The sequence below is a fragment of the Mesocricetus auratus genome, unplaced genomic scaffold, assembly GCF_017639785.1.
Source record: "Mesocricetus auratus isolate SY011 unplaced genomic scaffold, BCM_Maur_2.0 Super-Scaffold_15014, whole genome shotgun sequence".
Taxonomy (NCBI): Eukaryota; Metazoa; Chordata; class Mammalia; order Rodentia; family Cricetidae; genus Mesocricetus; species Mesocricetus auratus.
In genome coordinates, this window is record NW_024429186.1 from 40,513,881 (window position 1) to 40,531,514 (window position 17,634).

The window sequence follows — 17,634 nt, forward strand, 5'->3', positions numbered from 1 at the left end:
TATTGTCGGGATTTTGGTTTCTGTTTATTTTTGGTGCTGGATACAAAACCAAGAGCCTTGTGCTTGCTAAGTAGACACTTGGCCACTGAGTTAAACCCCCTACCTGTATCCATTTGTCTTACTGAGGTTTCTACAGAAAACAAAACGAAACAACCTTGAATGCACCAAGGCCGAGGGGGACCCCGTGATGTGGGGTTATTTGTAGCAAGGTAGTTCTTTTGGCATCCATTAGAAACATAAATCCATGTGAAGACCTAGTGTGGAGTCTAAGCTTCTATTTGCACAAAAATGCATAAGTGCCCAGTGGGTGGGGGAGCTTTTCATCAAGACTGAAGACCTGAGTTTGATCCCTAAGACCCACGTGGTGAAGGGAGATCACTGACTACACAAAATTGTTCTGACCTTTAACTACAACACACATACACACACATATATGCAGGCATGCATACACATACACACATACACAAGACACACATACACACATACACAAGACATACAGACATACACATACATGATGCAATATAAATTTAAAAAAATGCATGCTGACACACTTTTGCGTCAGCGTCATCAGGAAGCTGTCAACAGACCCGTCACTGGACATGTGGAGCTAGGCTGGTGCCACACCGTGAACACTGGTAGGGCTCTCCAGACTCCTATGACTGTGAGTGTTCTTAGACTCTGCATTCACACTCAGTATTGATATGCTGAATGTTCTTGAAGATCATAGGCTGTTACTCCTATATTTGAATTTACCCTTTGTAGCCAACTAATTTCATTTTGGTTAAGTATTTATGAAGTCCCTCCCATGTGCTAAGCCATCAATTAGGCCCAGTACCCTTGTCCAGTTGCCACACCTACAGAGATAAATTGATGCGGAGCCCAGCAGATACAGATGCAGATGGAAAATAGGCAATGCCAAAGCAAGACAAGCCCACTCAATATTTTGTCATTGTATCAAAACAGGATATTTTTTATGGAAAAGCATTCAAGAAACTACTCCACATGCAATTACTAATTTAATCTTTATTTGTCACTCGCTTGAAGTGTACTTCTATAAATAGCTTGACTTGAGTGCCGTGTTGTTTCCTATGTTAACACTCTAATCACGTGTCTCTATCTTTAATTATCTTAATTCCCATCTGACATTCTTATTCATAACTAGGTTTTGATCCCTAATTACAAGTGAATGGCATGGACCTCAGTTTGTAACAGTCCTTCCTCACTTTATTCTGCATGACTCATTTCAAAGCAGGATGTTATTAAGAGTCACTTTGGAGGCATACTTTATGTCCCTCCATGACTCATTTATTTTCTAAAACTGTATTTGCATTCTATAGCCTATGTTGTCATTGAAGGTACTTGAAGCCTGCATAAGAGGAAACGGTTGCTTGTCCCAAGCGTTAGGAAGGAAACAGCCAGGCCTGGTTCTTTAGGATCATTTAGAATGTCACTTTTTCTATGAGGTACATGTGTGAATTACTTGAAGTTGCAGCATTTACTGGGGCTCCAGATGCCCCAAATACCTAAACAACTTAGTTTTGAAGTATTCATTTTATTAGGATGCAATGTTTTCAATGTGGAAATGGGTATTAATCCTGATATTTAGTGGTTTTTCTTTGGCATAGGTGGTAACTTCTGGAAAATAGGATTGATTTCAGCTGAGTTGACCTATCTTTTGGGAGAGAATGTGTGTGTGTGGTGTGTATGTATGTGTGCCTCATAACTACATAGCTCCACTTGAGTTTGAATTTTACAGAAGAATAAAAAGTCAAACTATTAAACTATCAATTCACAGTTGGGCATGGTAGCCCATACCTAGTAGTCCTGGAAAGGCAGAGACAGGAGGGTCACAATTTTGAAGGTAGCCTGGGCTACATAATTAGACTCTGTCTCAAAAAAGCAAAATAAACAAAACAAAATGAAAAAGTCAGTGCAAGAGTTAGTGTCTGTTCGTTTCCTCTTTGGTGGTGTATTCAGATTGGCTTCTCTGGTTATCAAATATCTTGAAGCTCAGCACTTATAATTTCAAGCAATGATCCTTCAGTGGGCAGAGTGTCGTGACAATTAGTCACAAGGGGCATTCAGGGCACAGGTACTGTCTCTCCACTTGCTGTATTCGGGGCTCCTGCCACCGTTATAAGAATTCAGAGCTGAGGAGGAGGTTTAGGGGCAGTGGAAGATAGGGTGTATGGAGTAGCAGGGTTTGCATAGGTTTGGGTCCTCTTTGCCCAGGGTTCTGATTCTCCAAGATATTGTTTTTTAACCTGTGAGTTAGTGCAGAGCTGGAGAGATGACTCAGTGGTTAAGAGCATTGGCTGTTCTTCTAGAAGACCAGAGTTCAATTCCCAGCACCCACATCGACAGCTGTCTGTAACTCTAGTTCCAGGGGACCCTAAGACAGGCATACATGCAGGCAAAACACCTGTGTGTTAGTTCTAGAGAACGCTGATGTTTTGTCTCTTAGCTCCCTGTTGGCAGAGAGGGGCAATTGTTTTCAGAAGTTCCTGTGCTGATCCGCCAAAGTGAGCGGCTGTGTGCTTGAGGCTGTGTGTGGGTGAGTCTGTGGACTCTGAATGCCGTGGAATACAGGGTCCTGATGAGTTGCTGGTAAACACCTAAAGGCAAGATAGGTAGCATTCAGTGGTGTCGGTTCACACGACTTCCACAAGGGTTCTCTCCTGAAATGTCACATTGACTGCAAATGTCCTGGCTTGGGGGTGAGAGGAGACAGTGAACAGTCAGGTTTTTGTTTGTTGTTGTTTTACTTCAATGCCCCTTTATAGCGTAGTAAGAGATTAAAAGCAGACCCCACAGGTGCCCGTGTCTGCCATGGTGCCCACTGCTGTGTCCTGCAGGCTTGCAGAACTGGCACGATTTTATGGCAAAATCATCTAACTGCTAGTCACAGCCCTCCAGTAGCTCTGAAACCGAAGAGAACGGCCAGTTTTTGAGAGCAGTGAGGTGGAGTAATGTGTGTCTGGCTGGTATGCATTGAAATGGGTGCTTTCTAGTTCATGTATAACAATGTATTGCAAAGATACACATAACAGCTCATTCCTATAAAGCACACTTTAAGGTTTGTCCGAAACCTCTGTTTAAATGCCATCTTCAGGCTGGGTGTTGTGGCACACATCTGTAATTTCAGTATTTCAGAGGTGGAGGTAGGGAGACCAGGAAATAAACCAGTCTCAATACAAGTCTACACAGCAAGATCCTATCTCAATACAACGAAACAAAAAGCCCAAAACCTAAAGGAACAAAAAACCCACTTAAGCCAGTCAAAGGAAAGAAATTGTCACCTGTCCCCATGTCTTTCTCTTTTCCCCGACTAACCTACCTTCAATTATAATTTCTGTGTGTCACATTTGCTTTCTTCAAATGTCACTTGCCTGTCTCCTGGTTTCTAGACAAATTTCTAAACTCAGCCATAGATACGAAAGTTTTTCTTGAAATATTTGGTTCTGGCAGGCTCCCACATTGGCATTCCCTTTTAATAAGCTCCGTCATTTCCATGGAAGTTGGTTGACCACTGTGGCTTGCATATAAGCCGTAGGAGTGGCAATGTCTCCAAGAAGCCCTTTTATAACAAAACAGAAGGAAACAGGTAGTCCCAGGGCATACTTTTACCTGAAAAATTTGTTGAAGAATTTTTAGGAGATGCCCTGTGTTAGAAAATGCACCCCCTTCAATGCTAAGGAATTTACCCTACATCCTTGAGCGCTAGGCAAAGTGTTCCACCACTGAGCCTGAGCTGAGCATATCTCGTTTTCTTTATACGGATGTAGTACTAGCGACTTCCCATTGTTAATGCTCCTACTAATGCCTCCTATAGTGATAGGATAGACAAGAGAACAGTCAAGATGACGTCTCTGGATGGCTGTCTAATGCTCTGTGTTCCTTCACTTCCCAAATGAACTCCTGCAGGGATGAGGGGAAGTGCGTAGAAGGCATCCTGGAAATCTTTGACATGCTCCTGGCGACGACGTCAAGGTTCCGTGAGTTAAAACTCCAGCACAAAGAGTATCTCTGTGTGAAGGCCATGATCCTCCTCAACTCCAGTGAGTACCCCACACAGCTGCACTGCGCTTTGGGGGAGAAAGACCGTGAAACCGGCGGGGGGGGGGGTCAAGAGTGGCAAACTTCTCTTTCATTTAGAGAGTGGAGAACGGCCTCACTCCGACTTCTCCATTATACAGGGACTTATACTGTAGTTGACTTTTGCTAGCTAGAGTATAAATTATTCATTGGATGAGCTCCTGGCAGTGGATTTGAAAAGCATTTCCGAAGCTGGACATGGTGGTGCAGGCCTTTAATCCTAGCACTCATGAGGCAGAGGCAGGCGGATCTTTGACTTCGAGGCCAGCCTGGTCTATAGATCAAGTTCCAGGACAGCCTTGTCTTGAAACCCAAAAAAGAATAAGAGTGAACTTTAAAGTGCTTACCCTCTACTCTTTCTTCAGGCCAGACACAGGCATTTCACATGGTCGGCACGTGTCGTCTGTATTTAATGTTTCAGCTCCTGCTTTTACATATGCATTTTTTGTTCAGTCCTAGCACTTAGGTTACAGTCAAATGGCTTATGGCATCAGGAGAGGCAGAAAACCAACTATGAAAACCCATGATGTGCAGATCTACAGAGTGGAGGGCCAGAGACGCAGGAGAGACTACAGAAGGGAAAGAGACTGAGGTCTTCAGAGAAGAGCTACAGTGGCTCTTTTGGGAACTGGGTGGTCAGGAAGATGGTCACAGGCAACTTCGGGGGCGTGTCTGTGTGCAGAAGTGTATTGTGGGAAGACTGTACTCACTTTCTATAGGGAGAAATGACTGAAATGCAGAGAGACTCAGGCAAGGGCATCTTTAAGATGAAGTGAGCCCAAACAGACTTGGTGTGTGAGGGGCAGGGGGAGGGACTTGGTGTGTGAGGGGCAGGGGAGGGACTTGGTGTGTGAGGGGCAGGGGAGGGACTTGGTGTGTGAGGGGCAGGGAGGGACTTGGTGTGGGAGGGGCAGGGAGGGACTTGGTGTGGGAGGGGCAGGGGAGGGACTTGGTGTGGGAGGGACAAGGAGAGGCACTTTAGAGATGGCAGATGAGGACAGTGTCTTGAGCTGAGTGGATGTTTTGGCTTTCCTAGTTTTTTTTTTAAATATAAACAATATCTGGTAATGGGAACAACATTTAGATGGAAGAAAACCATACAAGGAAGATAAGGACAATTAGCAGGAACTGTCCCTCTCCAAGATAGCCACCATAACCTTGTTGACTATAGGAAATGGTGCCCCCAGCTCTCTCTCTCCCTCCCCTTCTCTCCACATCAATGGGTGCCATCTTCTCTTATATAAAATGGAGTCATATCCACCTATACCCCGTGTGTGGCCTCTCACGTACTTGACATCATCCCTGAGATACTTATGGTACCTAACGCAATGTGTATGCTAGGTACACAGTCGTTATACTGTATTTAGAAACTAGTGACACAATGTGAATATGTAGAGATTTTAAACATGGTTTCTTGACACTGGCAATCAAACCCAGAGCTTTGCCCATGCTAGGCAAGTATGCTACCACTTTCAGCTATACCCTTGGCCCCAACTCGGTATAATAACGGAAAATTACTATGAAAAGGGCAAAATATGAGTCCTGGCTTATGTGACTAACACAATTGACTGATTTTTAAATTACTGAGTCTGTGGCTGTAGGAGCTCCTAAGTGCTTGCACTTAGATTTTGTCATCTCCCCGTGGACTGGGAGAGAACATTCATATAGTAGCGCTGGGGAGAGCAAAGGGCGCTGTCAGACAGTGGTGGGAATCTAGAGTGGAAAGTGGGTTAGACCTTGAAGGGGAAGCGGGGGGGGGGAGTGGTTGGGAGGAAAAGGACTGCATGCACCACCTCTGGCCTGCAGGTGGCGCTCTGTAAGGCTGAGCGCTAACCCCCTGATGTTGGAAGCATGAAGGAAGGAGGGAGGGAAATGATCTCTGGAGTTCTCCCAGACTGAGACACGCCTTGTATTCTTACCGCTCGGTTGGAAAACCTTGTAATATCCTGGACACAAGGATAAGAAAACATTGGGATGTAGCACGAATAATAAAAACCCAGGGACAGATATAGGAGTTAATGCTGGAGATCAGAGAAGCAAAGTAACCAGCCGCTAGAGAGTTCTTACCTCTACCAATGCTTAGAACTAAAGGGTGATCCTGTCCTCAGATTGCACCTCCAGACTACACTGCTCCTCAAACTGTCTTATATTGCTCTCTAATGCTGGGATTAAAGGTGTGTCATCCCAAGTGCTGAGATCAAAGGTGTGAACTCTGTTTCTCTTTTAGATTGATTCATTCTCATGTAGCTCAGAGGCAGATCCATCTGCCTCTGTCTCCCGAGTGCTGGGATTAAAGGTGTGGCCACCACTGCCTGTCCTCTATGGCTAACTAGTGGCTTAGCTCTTAACTAGGTGTGTGGCTAACTAGTATGCCTGCTGGGATTAAAGGTGTGTGCCACCACTGCCTGGCCTCTATGGCTAACTAGTGTGTCTAGCTTTGCACTCTGACCTTCAGGCAAGCTTTATTTGTTAGATCATAAACAAAATATCACCACTCTGGGAAAGCTGTTGCCATAGTAATGGGGTAAATTGAGCCCAGGTCTACAGGCTACCAAATAAAACATAAAAGCAAGCCCAGATTATCACAATGTTGTGAAATAATTTATCTACAATTTAGCACAAAGCTCAAGAATATTGAAGGAGTTCTCACCAGCTTGTGGACAAAGCCCATAGTTCAGTCTTCAGTACTACAAAAAAAAAAAAAAAGCCGGGGGGTGGGGTGGGCTTAGAGATCTAGTTTAGTTGGAAGAGCGCTTGCCTAGTGTACTGGAGACCATGACTTTGACCACCTCCCCTCTCACCACCCCCCCACTGCCACCGCTATCACACATGTGAATACCCATAAGGGGGGGCAGGGGGAGGGAGCAATGACAACAAAAAGAACATAATGCTATCCAGAACCCAAAGGTAAAACTCACAATACTCAAAATAATTGATTGAAAATTAGTAACGTGTGCGAAGAAGAAAATATGCTCTCCAACAGGAGAGAAACCACTTAGCAGGAAAGGTGACAAAATGAAATGAATGGCAGAGACATGGAAACGGTTACTGAACTGCGCAGGGAGAGTGTGAGCAGGCTAGGTAGGACCCAGGAAGTCAGCATCAGCCCCCAAAGGCCTTGTACATGTGAAACGGTTGCAGAAGAGCAGATGTGCTGACACAGCAGGTTTTAAATGGGCAGCAACAGAGTGACGCAGCTGTGGCAGTGGCTGTGAGGAGCTGGAAGAAAATTCTTCAAGATACATGGTTGCAGATGGTCTATACTTACTGAGAGCAGCTTCCAAGATGCTCACTTAAACCCCTGTCCAAGAAGCTCGTGGAAGAACCACAGCAAGACAGGTCGTTATCAAATTGCTTAAAACCAGAGGGGGGGAAAACACTTTCCTTTCCTCTCCTTTTCTTGTTTTGAAACAAGATGTTGCTATGAAGTTCAAGCTGTCCCCAAGACCGAGATCTTCCTGCCTCAGCTTCCTGAGCAGTTTGCCACCATGCCCAGGTTTTCTTCTTCTGTCTGGTTCTATTGCCCAGACTGGCTCAAGTCACCTGCCTGTGTCAGTATTTGGAGTAACTGGGAATGCTCAGACATATACCACCACACCCAGAACAGAAAAATGGAAAAAAAAAGTTGCTGGGGAGGGGAGAGGATGGCTTTATATGCAAAGGTAAAGATAACAGCATGTTCCTGTTTTCAAATCCAAGTCAAGAGACAGAGAAGTAGGGGATGGAGAGTTGTATCAGCCACTTAACTGCTTTTGCAAAGGGTTCCTGTTTGGTTCCCAGGATCCCCAGCTGAGTTGCTCACAGACACCTGTAACTCCAGCTCCGGGGATCTAACACGCTCTTCTGGCCTCCACAGTTTCTTTCCCTCATGTGCACACAGAGGCATGTGTGCACAATATTTTTAAATCTTAACGAAAGTGACAGAAGTAGCATCTTTAGAAACAGTGTTGCTCTAGAATTCTTTATGCTTTCAAAAGCAAAGGTAAAATAAAAGTCTTTCCAGCTATACAAAACTGAAAGCTTTTAGTGCTAGCAGAACGGTACAGTAAGAAATGCTAATGGTGGACTGCAAAGAGGGGCTGAGCAGTTAATGCGTGCTGCTTTAGCTGGGGACCCAGGTACAGGTCCCAGCACCCTCCAGCAACTGGAGAGTTGTTGCTTCCTTCTGGGTTATGAGGGCACTATACTCACACACCCGACAACTCAATTAAAAATAATAATAAAAATAAATCCTAGAAGAAATAATAATAGACACTTCTCAAAGAGGAAAAATTCTACCAAAAATTGTTTTCTCATTAGCTGATCTTCTGTGTTTGTATTTCAAAGATAATCTAGTGTCTAAAACGAGAAACAAACCAATAGCAGGACAGTCAACTGAATAAAAACCCCAGTGTACTGAGGCTTCTGGTTTGTCCAAGTGATGTTTTAAATACCTGCATGGTTCTGGGTTGACCAGAAATAAATACTATCATCTAGTTAAATTTCAGTTCAGTTCCTGGTTTAATATGTCTAAATATCAAGGATAGCAGAATGAACTGTTGAGCCTAGCATGTGGGTGTATACTCAAAAGAAATAGACTCTGGTCTTTGCTGGGCTTAAGTGGAAGACATACATTCTTTTTTCAATGGGGGGGGGTTAGGAGGAGACATACTTCTAACTTGTGCCTCTCCTACTGTATATATCTAATGTGTGTGTAGGAAGAACTGGAATGTCCAGCCTCTTGAAATGCAGAGACAAGAAGCTATACATTTAACAACTTGTTAGAATGTCAGGATTTCATAAATTAAAAATGTATCGCATTGGGTAGTGGTGGCACAGCCTGGAGGTGGTGACACACACCTTTAACCCCAGCACCCCGGAGGCAGAGGCAAGTGGATCTCTTGAGTTCAAGGTCAGCCTGGTCTACAAGCCAGGGCTACACAGAGAAACTCAGCTCAAAAAACAAAATAAACAAAACAAAATAAAAGGTATCACATGAGCAGTGGGGTTAACAACATTATGCCAAATGAGGCAACAAACAGCCTTGTCGTGTAGGAATCTGAAACTATGCCCATTTTCCCGTAGAATTAGGATCTAAATCTAAGAGACAAAGCGGAATAAAACTGAAGATAATTACCATTGTTCTTTTAAAAATAGCCTAAATTAGGGACAGGGAACCGGGCAGGGAGGTGCTTGCCTGCAATCCCAGTACTTGGGAGGTGACAGCAGGAGGGGAGGAGTTCAAGGTCCTCCTTGACTACATAGCAAGTTTGAGGCCACCCTGGATTGCCCAGATATTGTGTCAAACAAACAAATAAATTAGCAACAAGTCTATCTGAACAATTTTAAGATTTTGAAAGAACAAAACATTTTATTAGCTGAAATTCTTAGAATAGCAGACCCAGGCCACCGTTCTATTTTGCTTCAGAACAGCACATACATTTCCCTTCACCCTTCAAAGCCAGAAAACAATTTTCCATGATAACACTCTAGGAATTTTAAATAAAACACACTCCAGGTTTTCTGAATGATCTCCCTCCAGCTGAGCAAAACTTGGGTCTTTGTCTTTGAATGAGTAGGATACCACAAGTCTTGGCGTTTGTGCTTTCAGAACGCCTGGTGGGCTAGAGGGGGAGCACACAGATGTTTCCAGGAAGCAGCGGGATGGGGGTGGCGTCCTTGAGTTGCTTTCTTTGGGATGTATGGGGCATTATGCCAAGAGCCCTCTTCCTCCCTCCCCTCTACTAGATTCTTTAGCTTTATGAAAAGTAATTTAGTTTTGTTTTTCTTTTTGTCTTTTTTTTTTTTTTAGTTTTTCGAGACAAGGTTTCTCTGTGGCTTTGGTAGTTTCGTTTTTCAATGAATCACAGTATTTCTGTTTTTAGGAGTGGGGGGAGTTCATTTTTGTTGCTTCCTGTGTGTCTTGTTGACAGGGCTGTCTTGTCCTTTGAAGGTGTGCCACTTAGCAATTGCTGTGTCCCCTTGTGCTATGTCGATGAGCCCGTATGTGGCTGCCCAAAGTATGGGTGTGGTATTCCCAAATAGGGAGAGAGGTACAGTAAAGCGGGTGGAACCCTGGGATGGCTTTAGATTCCTTTTAGACTTTTCATACATATATACACTTGTTCTCTTCCTAGAAACTTGACATGGCAGGTGCCTGTTTAAACATGGTGCCTCCCCTTCCCAGTGATCACAATGGCCTCCAGGCTCTGTGTGGGACTGTACTGCCTCCAAACTTGTGGGAGGCCCAGGGTCTGCCCTTGGTAATGATGCTGGCTCATGAAGGAGGGTGACTGACTACCAACCCTGCTCTTTGAAGGGGGCCACACACTGCCAATGGGCATGTATGCTACTGTGATTTTGGTCCTGAAGGCTATTTTAATGACACCACAGTTCTCCAATTTAAAGTACATAATCCAAGCTGTGTGTGGTGGTATACACCAGTAGTCCTAGGACTCAGGAGAAGTATGAGTTTGAGGCCAGGCTGGGATGTATAGGAGGTTCTAGGCCAGCCTAGGCTTCATGGCAAGATCTTGTCCTAAAACAAAAGTGTACAGTTCAATTTTTGTCAGTATGTTCACTGAGTCATTACCAACATCAATTTTCAGAACATTTTAACCCCCGTCCCCCCCAGGAAATCCAGTATTCCTTAGCTTACACAGTCCCTACTGCTGAGTTATGTTTGTGATTGATGCCACCAAGGACCGAGACTAAGGGAGGTGAGATTATGGGAAAGCTAGCCTTGGACTCAGCTTCTGCTCGTCGCTGTGGTTCAGGAAGCAGATGGGGAGCTCCGGTGCTCATCCGGTGGGACTGCAGTCCTCGGCATGGTGCTGCCCACCCTGAGGGCAGGCCTTCCTCCTCAGCTAATGTCCTCTGGGAGGTGTGCCTCATCAGTGCCCCAGGTCCTCATCCAGTCAAGTTGGTAGTTAGCTATCCTGCCCACCCTTCCTTCACCCCAGGGAAGCTGCCAATCTGTTTTGTCTCTATGGATGTGTCTGCTTCAAATAGTGGAATGAAAAACGGGACTCTAAGTTGACAGTGTATGCCTGTAATCTCTGCACCCAAGAGCGGGTAGCAGGAGGATCAGAAGATCAAGGTCACTCATGGGCCATACCCTGTGCCAAAATAGTACGATTTTTGTTACTGGCTTATGTCATTAGCATAATGTACAAGGTCTCTCTATGTACCCTTGTATGTCCTGAAATTTGCTATGTAGACCAAGCTAGCCTCAAACTCTCAGAGTTCTACCTGCCTCTGCCTTCTGAGTGCTGGGATCAAAGGTATGCAACCACCATATGCAGCTCAAAATTCTTTTCATTTTTAAATGAATGCTTTTTCTCTGTGTGTACTTAAAATATACACAAATATTCCAGTTACACTCATGTGACTGACTAAGAAAATACGAAAATGTGAATCTGTGTGAATCCAGTCTAGTTCTTCCTGTACATAAATGTGTCCTCTGTGCCAGGCAATGTGGGGGGTGACAGGGATGTGGTGACAAGTGGGCAGGGTCTGTGTCCTCAGAGCGCTGTGTTGAGGGTAGGAGGGTGACTGCAGGGGTGTGGGAGGGCAGGGCAGACATCCCACATGTGTGGGAAAGAACTCCAGCCAGATGAAGGCTGGGACTCAGAAGCTTCCAGAAGGAAGCTCACGACCAGGCTGGGATCTAAAGGAAGAGTGGCCATAAATAGAGAAGAATGATGGAGAATAAGGATGACACCTTCCTGATGCTGCAACCTTTTAATACAGTTCCCCATGTTGTGGTGACCCCCAACCACAAATTTATCTTGTTGCAGCTTCATGACTACAATTTGCTACTGCTGTGAACCATGACGTAAATACCTGGTATCCAGGAGATCCAGTATATGACCACAAAGGGGTCGAGGCCCACAGGTTGAGAACCATTGTCCTAGGCAGACTCTCGAGGACGCTCAGTGCGGCACCAGCGCAGGGACTTAAACGTGGGACTTGGGGTGAGGTGTGGGGACTGGGCACTGAAAGATCATCGGGACAGGGCTGAGGGTGGAGCTCAGCTGGTGGGATGCTTGTCTACCACACATGGTCCCCAGCACTACATGAACAGGGTGTGCTGGCTCAAGCCTCTGTCACAGCACTGGGAAGATAGAGGCAGGAAGATCAGAAGTTCAAGGCCGTCCTTGGCTACGTTCACTTTTCTGGGCTATGTGACACTAAGGGGTTGGGGGGGAAATCAGTGAGATGGCTGAACAAGAAAAGGTTCCTACTGCCACTAAGCCTGACAACCTGAGTTTGATCCCTGGGACCCATGGGGGGGGGAGGAGAGGTACCAACTCCTGCAAATGGTCCTTTGACTTCCACGCATGTGTTATGTACCACCCCCAAAAAATAAAAAAAAAAATAGATTAAGAGGAGACCCGGGTTCCTCAATGACTGCACTACATGGTAGGGATCTGCTGTGCCTAGATGTCTGGAAGCCATCAGATCTGCATTTTGGCTGCTGAGGGGAATGAATGAGTTGCCTGTGGGGGAGGGGCAGATAGCGGGGAGGGTGTGGAGGAGGTGAGCAGGGGTTTCTGAGCAGCAGCTCCAGGGCTACTGCAAACACTGGGTGTTTATTTATTTCCCCCGAGGCATTAGGGCTCAGACTCAGGACCTTGTGCATGCTCGGCAAGCAGGTCCACCAAACTCCATCCTTGGAATCTGTTGCTCTGGCTGGCTTGGAACTTACAGAGATCCACTTGCCTCTGCCTCTTTTTTTTAAAAATATTTTATTTTATTTATTGTGTACATAGTCTTCTGCCTACATGCCAGCAGAGGACACCCGATCTCATTCAAGGTGGTTGTGAGCCACCATGTGGTTGCTGGGAATTGAAATCAGGACCTGAATTGAACTCAGGACCTCTGGAAGAACAGTCAGTGCTCTTAACCTCTGAGCCATCTCTCCAGCCCTTGCCTCTGCCTCTTAAGTTACACTAGTTTTGTCAGCTCCACACAAACTTGAGTCACCTGGCAAGAGAGAACCTCAACTGAAGAACTGACGCCACCTGTTGACCTGTTGACAAGTCTGTGAGACATTTTTTTTATTATTGATTGATGTGGGAAGGCCCAGCCCACTGTGGGCGGGGCCACCCCTGGGCAGGTGGTCCTAAGTTGTGTAGAAAAGCAGGCTGAGCAAGTCAGTAAGCAGCAGGGCTTCTCCGTGGCTTCTGCTTCAGCTCCTGTCTGCGTTTTCCTGCCTGTGAACTTCCCTTGGTCACAGAACATAACCTGTAAGGTGAAGTATACCCTTTACTCCTCTAAGTTGGTTTTGGTCAGTGTTTTATCACATTGAATGAAAACCAACCACGAGTGATGCAATTAAAGCCCTTAGTTTCTTTCTTCTTTTGGCTTTTCAAGCCAAGTGTTGTACCGGCTGTTCTGGAACTCACTCTATGAACTCACTCTATGAACCAAGCTAGCCTCAAATTGAGAGATTTGCCTGCCTCTGCCTCCTGAGTGCTGAGATTAAGAGCTTGTGCCACCACCACCCATCCCTTGGTTTCTTGATTTGCAATTCCACTGTGCCATTGCAAATTACCATTCTTAAAGGGAGTAAAGAATTAGTTTATACTGATTTATAAACTATATAGTTATAAAATCTCACCTGACCACCTTCACATAGCCATTTGCTGCAGGTGTGAAACCTAATTACTTGAAGTGCCCACTGTTTTGGCAAGGCCACAGATCTAACCTGGTGGGACACCTTGTGGGATCATTTATCTGTCCTGTATCCAGCCAGCGATAAGGCTTTGCTCTCAGGGGAAGGACCTAGGGGGAGGCAGAGTGCACCACTCGTGTGGGTGAACAAGTCAGAGTAGCATTGGTCAACATTGCCTCCTGCCTGGGGAGCCAGGCATACTTACCAGTTGAGCACATGGCCTCCTTTCCTCTTCTCTGACTTTGGGGCTCTCCTTCTTTGTCCAGGTATGTACCCCCTGGCTACAGCAAGCCAAGAGGCGGAGAGCAGCCGGAAGCTGACACATCTGCTGAACGCAGTGACAGATGCCCTGGTCTGGGTGATTGCTAAGAGTGGTATTTCCCCCCAGCAGCAGTCCGTTCGCCTGGCCAACCTCCTGATGCTTCTTTCTCATGTCAGGCACATCAGGTACAAACCCTCGGGAGGCTGTTCCGGTGGGGTGTGGGCAGGGCAGGTGCTCCGAGCTTTGGGGAAATGCAGGCAAGTTTGCGGTGGTGGATATGGTAGTGTTCACCTTTAAGGAAGAATGAACTTTTGAATGGGAGGGGCTTCATCAGCGCACACACCTGCACGAAGCCTTGACGCAGAGTGGGTGCTGAGTGTCACGTGGCACCTCATAGGCTTTTTGTGGCAGCTGGTGGGACCCACCTGGATGTAGTTGCTAGGGTTTAGAATTTGTTTATAGAGTCCTAAAACGGGCAGTTCTCCCTCAATGAGTTGCCACCTTCCATAACCCCCAGGGCCAAGGCCTGGGGTCATTTCTGTAAGGACACTAAGCCTGGCTCTCCTGGTCTCCCTTCTGCACCAAGTTGTCCTTTTGCTTCCATGGCCTCAGGATACCAGGGATGAGATCTAAGAAAACTTTCCAACAGGTTGAGGAAGCAAGACTGTGGATGGAACCTGGTCCAGGTCAGGAAAGGGACCATGTGTGCATTGATGGAGAACATGTGCTGTGATGTCTGTTGTCTGTACAGTGATGCTCAGTGGGTGGTGTTGCTCAGGAGGAGAGCCCTGCCCGGAGTCTGGAAGAGAGGACCGGAAGATAGAAAGCCTGAGGAGGAAGCTAAGAGCTGTGGGGGAAGGGCAGTGTTCACTTCAAGCATTTAACATGGAGGAGGAAAGAAAACACGACTCCTTCCTATTTTCTTCTTTAATGAGTGTTCGACTCATGACCCTTTGCAGAATAGATATTAGTCTATCCTCATTATGTGTGAGTTCACCAAATTGTTGAAGATTGTTCATGACCCCCAAATCAGTGCACATGACCCTTTCAAGGTCAAGCCAGGAATGGCAACATTTTTCAGTGTCTTGATAGTACATTCCTCGGCTGGGTCTGTCAGGGGCATGGGTGCTTCTGCCCTCCCAGCATGAAGAAGCCTACCTACAGTTAGTGGGCGCTGCTTAGAACCTTGGTTTTGATGTCTCTGTGCTTTTTATGAGTGAGCCCATGGGTGCAGCACTGGGTGGTGAGATGGAGGTCAAGAGGGAACCGCTTTTGCCCTTGGAGGTAGACTATTGAGGAGGCCGGATGCCTGAGCTACAGCGCGATAGAGCGGAAGTACAGGGAATGCGGGAGACAGCCTGGCTTTGTGCAGGAGACTCGGGGACTGTCTCAACATTGTGATGGCTCTCTGGAGGGAAGGGTTCTGAGTGCCTTTCCCCCCACAGTAACAAGGGCATGGAACACCTGCTCAGCATGAAGTGCAAAAATGTGGTCCCAGTGTATGACCTGCTGCTGGAGATGCTGAACGCGCACACGCTTCGAGGGTACAAGTCCTCCGTCTCGGGGTCTGACTGCAGCTCATCAGAGGACAGTAAGAACAAAGAGGGCTCCCAGAACCCACAGTCTCAGTGATGGCCAGGCCTGAGGCAGACGGTCTGCGGAGATGGTCAAAGGTGGAACCATGCACCATTGAGGCTCCCCAGCTGGGGCTTCATCTACGGCTGCCCTGGTCATGTACCGTATCCCCATATTCCACTTCCCAGGGGTCAGCGCATGTGGGTACCAGAGGCTACCTTTGAATGCAGAGGTCCAACTTTTGTATAGCCTTAGAAGGGTCTCGATGTGGCCCTTCTCTCACCCTCCATCTCCTCTGCCCACTTGGAAAACATCTTCAAAGCTTCTGGAATGAATGGTGAAAGTCTGACTCGGAAGGACTGGCATTAGGGATTAGAGATTGTGACACTCTGCAGCAGGGGTTCCCAACCTTCCTAATGCTGTGACCCTTTATACAGCTCCTCATGTTGTGGTGACTCCCCAACCATAAAATTATTTCATTGCTACTTCATAACTGTAATTTGCTACTGTTATGAATTGTAATGTAAATATCTGATATGCAGAACATCTGATATGCGACCCCCAGAAGGGTTATGACCCACAGGTTGAGAACCAGTGTTCTATAAGAAATGAACTGTAGAATTAACTGTGTGGCTGTAAAAATCAACCTTTGAATTGTGTCTTCTGGACCACTTGATTGTAGGATTGAAAACCACATTGACAACTTGTCCCACATTCCTACCTCACAGACTTGTGAGGACTGATGATGCTATTGGTTATTCCGTCGATGACCAGAGAGCGGGATAATGGTCGAGCTCAGATGTGAGTTGTCTTCCTCCTCCCAGGTCCTCTTGCTCTCTGTGCGGATTTATCCTTCTTGATTTACGTCTGTAGAGCTTGCTTATTTGGCCTGTTGAGTGTGCCACTGTCACGGATAAAGATTTAAACCTCTTTCTATAGTTGGACTTCTCTCTATGTTGGTGTTTCTCTCTTTCTCTCCCCTCCCTCCCTTCCCACCCTCTCATGCCTGTGTGTGAAAGGCCCCATATTTGCAACAACCAAGTCTATCCTGTGGGTGTGAGCCACTGCACACTGCTGCTTTTGGGCCTTGTGAATGCAGTTTTCAACTCATGGGTGGCATGGATGCTACAGGCTATAGATGTACAATACTCTGTAAGTCTCTCTCTCTCTCTCTCTCTCTCTCTCTCTCTCTCTCTCTCTCACACACACACACACACACACACACACACACACACACACCACACTCTCAGCTTTAGGCCTATAGAGTATGGATTGGATGAACAAAGCACATTGGTTTTTTTTTTTTGCTACTTCAAAACAAATATTTAGGGGTAATTTATGGAAAAACAAACAAACCCTTCTTTAGCCTATAGGTCTCATGTAGGTAGTCTTGGAACTTGCTCTATAGACCAGGCTGATCTTAAACTCACAGAGATCTGCCTGCCTCTGTCTCCTGAGCACTGGTATTAAAGGTGTGTGCCACTACCACTCATCTTAATATATTTTCTTACCAGAACATTTTGAGGTAGGTTGTGTGGAGTAGAAACTTAGTAAGCACATTAGCTCATATTCAAATGAAATGTAATGGGAACTAAGGAACTAAGCCCTTCCAAAATGGCGACTGTAACTTACATTTTAGAAACTGGAATCTTCAGACATCTTTTTTTTTTTTTTTAGGAACATGGCAAATTCACAAAATGTGTAACAGCTCTCTTTTGGAAGTAAGCAATTAAATGGTCATGCCAACTGGGTGTTTTAGAGAGTAAAACTTGGGGTGATACAGTATTAAATATACTTTCCTTTTAAAACAGGCTTGCTTTGGTCAGTACATCCTGTATTTTCTGAGTCATTCGTTAGGAAGATTACACTTAACAAGAGAGAACGTGAATATGTCTTAATTTTGATATTGGTGTGTTGTTGCTAATGCTGACTTTAGCAGCTGTCTCACATACTGGGACACAGGCATAGGGACACACAGGTCCCAGGGGTGGGGGAGTTTGAAATTCAGTTCAGGGCTTTAGCCCAAGAACATCAGTGCGGAAAG

At 45.9% G+C, this 17,634-nt stretch overlaps 1 protein-coding gene across 4 annotated transcripts in view; it reads left to right on the forward strand.

Annotated features, from left to right (window-relative positions):
- Esr2 (estrogen receptor 2) overlaps nt 1–17,634 on the forward strand; it is a 60,586-nt gene that overhangs the window by 37,898 nt on the left and 5,054 nt on the right. For 3 of the 4 annotated variants that reach the window (XM_040742915.1, XM_040742917.1, XM_040742916.1), the window contains 3 exons: nt 3,925–4,058; nt 14,020–14,200; nt 15,461–16,520. In XM_040742915.1, the coding sequence (XP_040598849.1) occupies nt 3,925–4,058; nt 14,020–14,200; nt 15,461–15,647 (502 nt within the window). In that variant the 3' untranslated portion in view covers nt 15,648–16,520. Of the gene's footprint in view, nt 1–3,924; nt 4,059–14,019; nt 14,201–15,460; nt 16,521–17,634 lie in introns of those variants that run through there. The other variant, XM_040742918.1, reaches the window with a different exon arrangement.